Genomic DNA, 12,862 nt, shown 5'->3' on the forward strand with positions numbered 1-12,862 from the left:
AATAGTTCCAGCGCCATTTATTAAACAGTGTATCCTTCCTTCATTGAATTACCATTGAACCTTTGTCACAATCAGTTGACTCTGTTTTGTACACATATTTCTAGGTTCTCTATTCTGCTCCATTCATCTATGTGTCTGTTTGTTCATCGGTTCACACTGCCTTGATCACTAAATCTTTTTTTGTAATCTTAAATCAGTGCGAGTCTTCCAACTTTGTTTTTCTCTTCAAAAATTGTTTTGGCTATTCTGGTGCCTTTGCCTTCGCATATAAATTCTAGAATCTCCTTTTCAAAAAAAATCCTGCAAGAAATCCTTCTGGGATTTTGATTGTGATTGCATTGCATTTATGTATCAGTTTGGGGAGAATTGACATTATAATCCTGTTGAGTCTTATAATTCATGACCACTGTACATCGCTTTATTATTCAGGTCTAATTTGATTTCTTTCATTAGGGTTTTGTAATATTCTGTGGTGTTTTGTATATATTTTATCAGACTTATACCTAAGCAATTTTATAGTTTTTTAATACTATATAATTGCATAATTTTTTATTCCTATTTCTAGTTGTTCATTGTTAGTACAGATCTTCTTTGACTTATGATGGGGTTATGTCCCAATAAACCCATTGTAAGCTGAAAATATCATAAGTAAAAATTTGTATTTAATATACCTAACCTGCTGACCATCATAGCTTAGCCTAGCCTACCTTAAATGTGCTCAGAACACTTATATTAGCCTACAGTTGGGCAAAATCATCTAACATGAAGCCTATTTTATAATAAAGTGTTGAATATCTCATGTAATTTTTTGAAACTGTTCTGAAAGTGAAAAACAAAATGGTTGTATGGGTACAAAATGTTTGTAAGTTTGTTGGTTGTTCACCCTTGTGATCGAGCAGCTGACTGGGAGTTGCGGCTCACTGCTACTGCCCAGCATCACGAGAGAGTATCGTGCCATTTATCCCTAGCCTGGGAAAAGATCAAAATTCAGTATTTGAAGTACAGTTTCTACTGAATGCGTATTGCTTTCATGCCATTGTAAAGTTGAAAAATCGTAAGTCAAACCATTGTACGTTGGGGAAATGCAATAGATTTTTGTAACTTTAATATGTATTCTGCAAACTTGCTAAATTCATTTAATATTTATAGTAGTTTTGGGGATTAACAATCATTCTGTCGACAAATAGACATAGTTTTATTTCTTCTTTCCAATTCTTTCCAGATCTTTTTCTTGCTTTATTGCACTGGAAAAGAGCTTCATTGTGGTGTTGAGGAGAAGTGGTGAAAGCAGACATCCTTGCCTTGTTTCCAATCTTAAAGGGAAAATATTTCATCTTTTATTAAGTATTATGTTAGCTAAAGGTTTATCAAGAAGCTCTTTAGTTAGAGAAGCTCCTTTGTATATCTGTTCTACTGAGGGTTTTTTTTTTTTTTTAAATCAAGTATTAGTGTTGAATTTTTTCAAATACTTTTTCTGCATCTGTTGGGATGATCCTTTGGTAGTTCACTTTCAGTCTTTAAACTTGGCAAATTACGAGGATTAATTTTGCATGTTGAACCAGGTTTGCATTTCTGAGATAAACTATACTTAGTCTTGATTTATTATCCTTTTTATACATTGCTGAGTTCAATTTGCTAATATTTATTGAGGATTTTTGCTTCTATATTAATGAAAGATATTTCTCTTTAGATGTCTTTTTCTTATTATGTCTTTGTCTAGTTTTGTTATCAGAGTAGTGCTGATCTCATAAAATAAATGTTAATAAAAGTGTTATCTCCTTTTCTATTTTCTAAAAGAGGATATGTAGAATTGATATTATTTCTTACTTATAAATGTAGAATTTTCCAGTGAAGCCATCTGGGCCTATAGTTGATTATATATAGTTGATAACAGTTGTTTTGTTTTGTTGTTTTTGTTGTGTTGTTTGAAGGTTTTAAACAAGAAATCTAATTCGTTTAATAGTTATAGTAGTATTTAGGTTGTCTATTTCTTCTTAAGAGAGCTATGATATTTTGTGCATTTCAGTGAATTTGTCCATTCAAGGATATTGAATTTATGGATTAAACGTAAATATTATACTTACCAATGATTAAGAAAATAATACTTAAAGATTATATAATATTAAAATATAATATGGATAGAGTTGACCTATTTAATTTTTTTTAAATCTCCTTTGCCCATTATTTTTTTCTGCCTAGTGCCCTGTGGGGTAAAGGGCCGGCTGAAGACCAGAGTTGAAAGGATTTCTAAAACTTACCAGAAAAACTCCTGTGATTATGTTATCTAACATCCCATAATTTTCAACTCTATTTTCTTCTACATCAAATAACCATATGATTACTTCATGATTTTTTTTATTGCAAAGTCATGACCCCTCAATTTGAGTTTTAAAATTTTATGTTTTATTATAATGAAACCTAAGTTCTATGTTGCCATTGTTTTTCATGTATTTTAAAACTGGAAATTATCCATGTAGAAGCAGAAACATCAGAGCAATTGTGGGGACCTACTAAATCATCTTTAAAAGCACTTTCTTCTGGAAAGCACCTTACTCACTGCATTCTGGTCCATTAGTATAGTCTAGGTTTAATGGAGAGAAGAGAACAGAGAATTAACCTTCAAAGTATCCAAAATCAGATGTGTATAGAAAATATTTTGTTTGAAATTTTATTGTTTTAGTTGTTTCCTTAACAACTATTATATTAATGCCTTTTTGAATGCAGATGGTTTTATTATTTATTTAGTAGTAGTACATATGTATGAAAAATTGACATTTGAATAGTACCACATGGCTTACTAAGACCATTGGCTACACTTGCTACTTTGAGGTTTTAGACATAAACCTGGTTTCTGAAGTTTTAGATGTAGGACTGAATGATGTAGGTGGTCTAGTGAACATCACTCTATAAAAGGAAGCTCCCTTTTGGTCACTTAAATTATAAAGGAAGAGCTAGGTTGTGAAGAAAACTGTAATTTATAGAAAGTGGTGTTACAAGCATAAATTGCATATAGACTTCTGTATTAGCCATTGCTCTTGCAGTTTTATATCTTGAATTAAAACCTGAAACTCTTCAAGAAACCTCATAAGTATGCTAATACTATAATTAAGAACAGGTAGCGTTACAAATGCAAAGTTTTGTCTTTTCATTTTAAAGGTTTGGTTTCATTTTTTAACACATAACAATACTGTTTTTGAAAAAATAATATCCTTTAACTTAAAGAAAATGTACTCTCTGGACATGTAGATTGAAAGCTTTATGTATTTTAACTGACATAATCTTGATGTAAAAGTAATTGTTTTCCTGTGCAGCTTGACCTTTAGTAAAATGAAACTGTTTTAAGACTTTCTATTTAGAACATTAAGATATACATCTCCAGTAGTTACTGCAATTCATCCACTAAACACATAGAAGTAAAAATGCTAGGTTCTTTGCTAGTTGCTAGGAATGTATAGCTGAACATTGTAATGCCTGACTTCAAATATCTTGAAATCAAATGGAAAGAGAAGATGGCTATGCTAATTATCACAGGGTACTGTGATTACTTGGTGGTACAAAAGTGTAGAACTTAAGAACTAGATTCAGAATGCATTGATTTCTATTTTAGCTCCACTGCTTGTTGCCTGGGTAATCTATAAACCTTTCATTCCTCATCTATAAGATGAATATAATGACATTACCTATTTTATGGGGTTATTCTGAGGATTAAATAAATTAGTGTATGAAAAGCACTTAGCACAGCGCCTGGGCAATAGTAAGCACTTTAATAAATGTTAGCTCTTTTCAGTAGTACTGTGGTAAAAGTGTATGGTAGGGGCAACAGACATACAATTGAGGGCCAAAAAACAGGATCTAGAACTGCCAGGAAATGAATCATTTTCATAGAAGTTACCCCAGAGAAGAAGGGGTTAGGGCAGGAGGGAGCGGTTTATGCCCAGCAAGGCACAGAGGTTGATAATGTATGGAGTGAGATCAGACTGCAGTGTCAATGCTCTGCATAGAGAAGCAAGGGCCAAATTTTGAAGATCGTTAGTGCTATGTCAAGGAAGTTGGAGGCCAAGCTAAAAGTGGTGGAAAAACACTGAGGAAATTTAAGCGGGGAAATGAAGACTTTTGATGAGGGGAATTATGGGAAACTCCTTCAGTTTTAAAAAAGAGCATTTTGTCAGCTGGGTAAAGAGTGACCAGAAAGTTATGAGGTTGAAGACAGGGAGACCAGTTAAGTTTTTGCATTAAACCAGGAGGAAAGTGATGAGTGCCTTCATTAAGGCATTTATTTGCTCTAAAAAGAATTAAACCCATTAAATTTTTATAGACAATATTCAAGGATTCATAATCAGAGTAATTTGTGTAGTATTTATGCAGAATTGGCCAGTATATTTGTTCCTCTTAGGTTTTATTGTCTTTTAAAAATCATCCATTTTCCATTTAACTGTATTTTAAAAAAATATTTATCAGGAATGACACAAATTATATTATCAATAAGCAGTAGATTAATTATCTATAGGAAATTTATGTTTACCTTGAATAGATTATCATAGTTGATCTTATTCATAGTTAATTTAAGCCCCAGTCTGCTTTAATTTTAAAAATGAATAGATAAAGACCTAATACGATTTTGAATTGCTTGCCTGAAACATAGCCCAGTTGTCTTTGAGATGTGACTAGATGACTAACTTCCATTACTTAACTCTGCTTTTATGTCATCATTTTGAAGGACTATAATCCAAATAGTGGTTTGAAGAACCTCTCTTTTACTTTCAGTTTGTTAGATGAATTTGATCATTTTAGCATATCCCTTCATATTTTCACTTTCTTATGTCTCAGTGTTATATCAGAGTTTATGGCAATCTGACATTTTGCACAAACACACCAATTTGTCCTTCATAGTAAGAGTATTTTTTTCTTTCTTACAAAATCTGATATTTTATGGTAAATATCAAGCTATTAATCTACTTTATTCCAAGCACACTTAATGCAACTTTTTCATCAAATCATAAATTCAAAATGTTGGTCATTATGTTAATGAAAAATATAGCACATCTTTAAATCCGGTTTTAGATTTTAGATGTGTTTTCAATATGAATTTGCGTTTAAGCTCAAATGGACAAAATATCACTGTTGCTATAGTTTTGGCTCACTCTGATTTTTAGCATGCCAGTTTATCGGTTATTTGGGGCACTTTAAAAACATGGAGAAAATGAGGATATTATGAAGCTTTAATTGGTTTCCTGATTTTGATTAATTTTCTTTAAATGATATTGGATAACTTGAATAAAATCATTAAAGAAAAGAGAATTTCAAAAGTGCATTTTTCTGGCTAAAGTTTTAAAACTAACTTTAAATTCGACTTAAGTAAATTTTCATATTTTTCACGGGGATGTAAAGAGTCATCTTATAGCCATAGCACCAGCCAATAGAAATCTTTCTAATTAGACAGTTAGAGATTTTAGAGTCAGAAATGTCCCATGTCCTCTAGAGATACACTCTCAGGGAAACTATGAATATAGTGTTGTTTTTGTTGTTATCGATTTGTCTCACTGTTTTCTAAATAAAATTAGCTAAATGATCAAGTGATCACTCTTTTAAAGCAATCTCATTTTTTTCCTCCATTGGTTAAAAAGTAATGTTTCAGGTAATACCTTCTATTTTGGACAGGAAGATTGTAGTCTAAACTAAGTCACCTTCTGAAAGAAATTCCAAGAAGCCGGCCATAGTTAAAAATGTTTATCGTTGAAATTAAGAAATTGAGGTAAAAATGCACATTAAGAAACCATTTCTGATACCTTGATTTCAAATTATTTACATTGTAGGTAAAATTATAAATGGTAGATATTATAAAATTTTTTCTGTGATTATAAACAAATAAAAACATTTTATACAGAAATGCATATTTTTCATAACATCTGAAATCTACAACGTTGTAAATTTTATAGGGGAAAATAGTATTTTATGATCTATAATTAGAAGGTACTTACAGTCTGTGATTATTGATTTATAAAAGAAATTCAAATAAATAAATTTTTAATGTTTCTCAGAATAACATCTGTACCTCCTTCCTTTCACGGCTCTTCATAAGGATATATGAAGTCCTAAGAATACTCTTGTGCTGAATTTTGCTATTGTTATTCATTTATTCAGCAAATTTTTATTAAATGCTTACTATGTACTATGTACCAAATACTGTTCTAGGTACTGGAATAGTGCCATGGACATTATGAACAAGGCTACTATTCTCAAGGAGTTTACATTTCAGTGGGGAAAGATATTTTAACTATTGATCAACCAATAAATCAGATAATTTCAGACTGAAATATAAAAGAAGTAGGTTTACACAAGAGTATAGAATAAGGGAGAGGGCAGCTACTTTATATAAGTGTCTTAGAGAAGTATGATATTTGAGGTGAGCTCTAGATGATAATGAGCCAGCCACATGAAGACCAGTTGCCCAGTATCACTTAGAATGTTCTCCCTTTGTCTATACTTACTCCTGTCTCTGTAGGTCTTTCAGTATCATTGGAAGGGGCCTGGAGTTGCTGGACGCTCTTCCTAGATAGAGAAATGCTGAGAAAATAGTCAGATACATTTGCAACTAATGCTAGTATCATTTCTTTCTGCTACCCCTGCTTTTCTCTCCTGTCTTTTCTCAGTACTTCTGCATGTTTTTAGTTACCAAGGAGTGATTTCTCGTCCCTCATATGTTAATATAGAAAATAGGATACTTTTAATGGTTTTTTTTCATTAGAATTACCAAGTTCTAAAACACTATATAATTTATAATTGTTATTACTGTTTCTGTCTACTTTGCCACAACCACTAAGAATGTTTTTTTCACTGATATATCCAAGAACCTGACATGGTGCCCAGAATATAATCGATATTCAGTGAAATATTTGATGGATGAATACCTTGACACTCCAGAGAGAGAATATTGAGAGAGAATCTGCTTGAGTTAGTGTTTGCTTGGTCTTGTTCACCAATGCGACCAAATCTCCTTGTATCTGTCTTCCATTTTTATGCCTGTGCCTGGCGACGGACTGTCTGACACAGTATCTTCCATAGGCTATCTCCTGTGGAACTTCCTATAGAAAGTCTCAGGTGGAGAAACACTTAAAAAGATTTGCACAACACATTGTAATGCTGACTTCCCATTTGAACAACCAATATCAAATGCTGTTTAGCTTGAGTCCCCAGAGCCCAGATGGTATGCTAAGTATAGAGCCTGCTTGTGCCATCTACATTTACTCTTGAGTACAATTATATTAACAGATTAGTTACATATAGATAATACAATTAAAGTTTCAGAATGTTTTAGTGCTTTCGTTCATGATTGTAACTTGTAGATCCTTCACTTGACTGCTTTATTTACTCAGATATTCTTTGGGAAAATTGTAGATACTTTCATTTGGGTCTATGTTTTGTTTACTTGCCTCAAAACATGATTTTTTTTTTCCAAGTTACTTAGCTATATGGACCCAGAAAGGGCAAGCAAACCATAATAAAATTCTGCAGTACCAGCTTGAATCATGTACTTTGCCAGTCTAAATTGATTTTAACACTGTTGGCTGTTCCCACTGTTTATGCATAACTTATCTTGAAAGAATGCAAAACCCTTTATAGGTTAAAGAATCAGAGTGATGATAATGATTTGCATTGACAGTATGCAAAGAAATTAGTGGCAAGACCCATATTTGAATATATATGTATTTTTTCCTCCCCCCAAAATGTATCGCTTGTTTTTTAAAGATGTCTTGGCTCTGTTCCTCTCCCCAGTTGGAACTTTTTTCCTTTGTTTCCATTTTCTCGCTCTGCTCAATTTTGATTTCACTTCCAACAGTTTTTCCTCAATATGGAGCCTGTCCTGGAATAGAGATTTGACTGGTTGCTTTTGAAAATTCATGTGGCCCAAGCTGTTCTAGCTCCTTTTGGAACTTCTCAAGGACCCTTTGCACTCATATGCTCTTGGACTAGGCAAAACCACTTACATTTTTACCTTCTGTATTCAGTGGGCCTGCCTGGTTCCAATGAATGCCTTTTGGATTTTCCTGTTGATTCCCTCTTCTTACTCCCTCACAGACCCTGGTACCATATGTGTCTGGTGTTGTGGTTTATCCGTACCTGCTCATGTTTCGGCATTCAAGAGGAGGATAATTTTTCATTTAACTTTGTTGAAATTGTTTTCTATGTATTTTCTTTCTGCAGTTTACCTGTCATAGATAGGTAGGTAGGTAGATAGATAGATAGATACTGAGTTTTTTTTATAATGTGGAAACTCAGGGATATTAAGATACTGTGCTACCACTGGCACTGTCCACCTAGAACTCGGCCTCACAGATTATATTTCTTAATTTCCAAATAGTTAACTTGTTTTGATTATATCCAAAATTATAGCTTTAATTTTGATTTTAATCTGATAATATGGTACATAAAGTCACTACCATTTGGAATTTTTAAGTAGTTTCTCTCATAATGTACACTTGTCTACTTTTCTACATGCTCTGTGGATTTAACAAAAGATTTGTTTTCCTCTTTTATATGCTCCTGATTCTTTCTGCTCTGTTTTTAACAGACCTTTCTGGAAGTTCAGTCTGTAGTTGCTGTCTGTACTGCCTCACATTACATACTCGTCTTATGTTCTCTGTTTAGATTAACATTCCCACCCCTTCATTGAAAGTGCATTTGTTTGTTACCCATGAAGTTGATGTTGTCAAATGTAATGGTCATAGTCCCATCCTCATCTTACTCAACCAACAAAACCAGCCACTACTTTCCTCTTGCAAGATTCCTTTCCCTTGGCATCCTTGACACAATACTCTCCTGGTTTCCTCCTACTTAATTCTTCACTTTTTTGTTGTTGTTGTTAGCTCTAATAATGCGGTGGCCCTGAACATCCTCTTAGAAGTTTTAAATGAGTCATATCCAATCTTCACCAAGCCTTCTCACCTTTCACTCTAAATTATGTGCCCATCAACTTGGTTTTGCCTCCATGGCTACTACTCTTGTGCAAGCTACTATCATGTCATAACTAGGGAAATCTAATGTCCCTGCTTTCCTCTATCATCTCTTTCCCACCCAGCAGCCTGAATGATATTTTTCTTGAGAGTTAGATCATGTCATTTCATGGCTCAGGCCTTATAGTATGTCCCAAACTTTTTATCATGCCAAGGACCTAGGTGAATTAACCCCTGCTTGTCACTCTGAACTTATTTTTAACTTCTCTGCCCCTAGCTCACAGTACTCCAGCTCTTGTGACTTCAGTTTCTCAAACACCTCTAGCCTAAGTGTACTATTCCCTAAGCCTGGAATCCTCTACTGACAGATCTTTGTGTGGCTTTACCATTCTTATTATTTGTATGTCCAGCTCATATATCATGTCTTCAGTGAGGCTGCCCCTAACTGCCTAATCTCAGCTAGCTACATATCCTTCCACTGCATCACATCACTTTGTTTTTCTTCAGAACACTTACCATTGTCGAAAATTATGATAATCCACTTATGAGTCTACCTGGTTATTTTTTGCCTCCTGCTATTGGGATGCAAACTCCAGGAGACCAGGGACTTTGTCCTATTTACAAGGTTGTCACCAGCTCCTAGAACAGAGCTTGCTTAAGCAATATTTCTTTGAATATTTCTTCATGATTTGAATGACTGAATAAATTAATTTTTGTCTGCTTTATCAGATAGGTTATTAAAGAGATATACATATTAAAATTTATTCTGTAATTATGTTATCTAATTCTCCTTATAAGTCCAGATATTGTGTTTTCACTTATTTGGCCTGTGTTTTTGGTGCATGTAGGTTTATTATTTTTATTCATTTTTTGTGCCTTGTACATTTTATTTGACCAGATTTTGATTTTGAATTTCACTTTGCTATTGATATTATCCTTCATGCCTTCATTGTTGTTGTTTCTAAGAGCCAATTTTTTTTTCACAATCCTTTATATTTTGGATATAAGTGTGTCACTGCTATAGATGTGCTTTCTATAAAAAACATAAAGCTAAATTATGCTTTTTAATGTGCTATGGAAATCTCTCTCTTTTGGTGAGGATTCAGACTGTTCACATTTAGTGCAATTGCTTCTATATACTTTATCTTATTCCTTTATTTTTTTATTTTATGTTATATGTATTATTTTTTTTCTTTTCTCTTTTCCATACATTTGCTAATTTATTCAAGCCTTTATTGAAGTCCTTTTTCTTCTTTTTCATTTAGATATTTCTCAACACGGTCTAAGTTTACCTTCCTATTCCAATTTATCTTAAACCAATTTCATTGACTATGATTTCAAAATAATTATCCTTTTGAAGATTATCCAGTTCTCAATTGCTGTGTTCAGAATCATCTTTCCATGGATTTAAGTTACTGTTGACAATATTGTTTGATAAGCTCTGTTTCTAAGATACTCTCATGGACAGTACCTGGAGAGAAAACTCATCTGTATCTTTTCCATTTTAAAAGATGTTTTTTCTTAAATCTTTTAAAACATTTTCACCTAGAACCAATCTCCTACAGCAATTGTCTTTCCTCATTGTCTGTATAAATGCTCTGTAATTATTCAAATGCTTAGAAGCTTTTTGGAAATGAATGTTATTATATTTAAGCTTTCATGTATATACCAAAAATTTAACCATTTTCTCGACTGGCTGTAATTCTTTATTTTATATAAGAAACAATATTTCTTATTTTAGAATGCCATTTCAATTCCTTGCCCTGAAAGCTGGGACAATTGTGAGACTCATTTCCTTTCTTTTCCTTCACTCATGAATTATATCCTCCTCTGTGTTTTGTCTAATGTCTGAATATGGTTTTTCCATACATTTTGTATAGTTTTCTAGTTCTGTAAGGCAAGAGAGAAATCTCATCCTTGTTAGTCCATTTTCACTGGAAGTGGAAAGTGTATTACATGTTTTTGAAAATTTTTCATAAAAGATTATTAAAGGAGAAGATTTCAAGAACTTAATTGTTTAGCTTCAGCTATCTGGGAAAATTCACTTATGTTGACCAGCTCCTTTATACATGATGTAAAAGTATAATATTTACTGTATCATACTATATACCAGATATTATGGCAATAATTTTATTTCTATTAATTGAGTTAGTCTTTTCTCTAACACATGAGGTAGATGCTCTTATTATTGCCATTCACATATGGGACAAAAATAGGTTAAATAGTTTTCTAAAATATTTACATCTAGCAAGTGAAAAAGTTGGATTTTCTCTATTTCTGTATCTAAATAGATATTCTCTATTCAGATGCTACATTATTGACTAGTACACTATATAATACTTCCTCAAGAAACGTGTTACAGTATGATCTCTATAATGTTAACAAAAGTGGAGAACAATTTTAGCTTATTGATTTATTTCTCCTCTCAAAATTCATTAACATGAAAATATAAACTGAGGTGATGTATTTTATTCTTGCAGGGGTTTATAACAAAATAGTTGTATGCAGCTTCCCTAGACAAGAATATACAAGAAAAACTAGTTCCCTCAGTTTCCTTAATACAGTTGAAATTAAGTTTTTCGGCACACAAGCAATTATCAATTGTATTGATAAAAAAATGTGATAATTATTAGATGAAGAAACTCATTTGCATGTTTTAGTTAGGCACATTTAATATGTCATAGGATTTCACATGAAAGTCTTAGCATGCATTACTGAAGTAATTTTATAATAGTTTTCTTTTTTTTTCCGCATCTTTTTTGGAGCGTAATTGCTTTACAATGTTGTGTTAGTTTCTGCTGTACAACAAAGTGAATCGGCTATATGTATACATATATCCCCATATCCCCTCCCTTTTGAGCCTCCCTCCCACCCTCGTTATCCCACCCCTCTAGGTCATCCAGAGCATGGAGTTGATCTCCCTGTGCTATGCAGCAGCTTCCCACTAGCCATCCACTTTACATTTGGTAGTGTATACATGTCAGTGCTACTCTCTCACTTCATCCCAGCTTCCCTCCCCGCCCCCCCCACCCGTGTCCTCAAGTCCGTTCTCTACGTCTGCGTCTTTATTCCTGCCCTGCCACTAGGTTCATCAGTACCATTTTTTTAGATTCCATATATAATAGTTTTCTTAAACCATTTAATGTTATAGCCTGTGCAAAGGTCATCAGCAGTTGGTTATATTAGGTGTTCTCAATGAAATTTTGATTCCAGCACATATGATTTATAATATGGTGATCCAGATTTCTTGATGATTTAAAAATATTGTATTTACAAATGCCATGAAACATCACCACTTTGAAGAAGAGCATAGATTCAGTAAGTTTCAAACTTTCTTTTATTTTGATTTTTCAGATTGCATTCTCACAACACAATACAATCATGGATCTTGTGCAGTTTTTTGTCACCTTCTTCAGGTAATTTGCTTTTACTGACTTTGAATTTGTTAAACCTATGTTCTGATGTATGTTCTATCAATCTGTTAGGTAATTTATCAGTTCTTTAACCTTAAATATGATACAGTGTGTCTTAAATAGTTTTATGTACTTAAATATATACCACAGAGCAGAAGAAACATACTTGACATATACTTTTGCAAGTTTATTTTGCTGTAGTACTATTTAATAGCTAATTGATTCAGTGGAAAGAGGATGATAACCCTGTGTTCCCCTGTCATATAAGTAATTAAAGCCTGTTTTAATTAATAAAATTAACAGTGCATTCACTGTACTGATTAGGTCCATCTCCTAGCATTGAAATCCATATCAATTCAATTATTTCTTGGATTTCTTAGGTAATTATTATATGTGCTTAGCAATGTGATGAAATCTGTAGGGCATGAGAAGAAGTATGTATTTTCTGCCCTCAGAGAGCTTATAATCTGGAAGTACTAAATATGACTTAGGATATAG

General features: G+C 32.9%; 1 protein-coding gene across 1 annotated transcript in view; it reads left to right on the forward strand.

The window, feature by feature from the left end:
* Positions 1-12,862, forward strand: part of ATRNL1 (attractin like 1) — a 683,604-nt gene that overhangs the window by 263,324 nt on the left and 407,418 nt on the right. The window contains exon 25 of the mRNA XM_022568674.3: positions 12,306-12,367. Coding sequence (XP_022424382.1) covers positions 12,306-12,367 — 62 coding nt within the window. The remainder of the gene's footprint in view (positions 1-12,305; positions 12,368-12,862) is intronic.

The sequence above is a fragment of the Delphinapterus leucas genome, chromosome 16, assembly GCF_059928025.1.
Source record: "Delphinapterus leucas isolate spDelLeu-1000000601 "Yukka" chromosome 16, BTC_Dleu_Yukka2, whole genome shotgun sequence".
NCBI classification, from domain to species: Eukaryota; Metazoa; Chordata; class Mammalia; order Artiodactyla; family Monodontidae; genus Delphinapterus; species Delphinapterus leucas.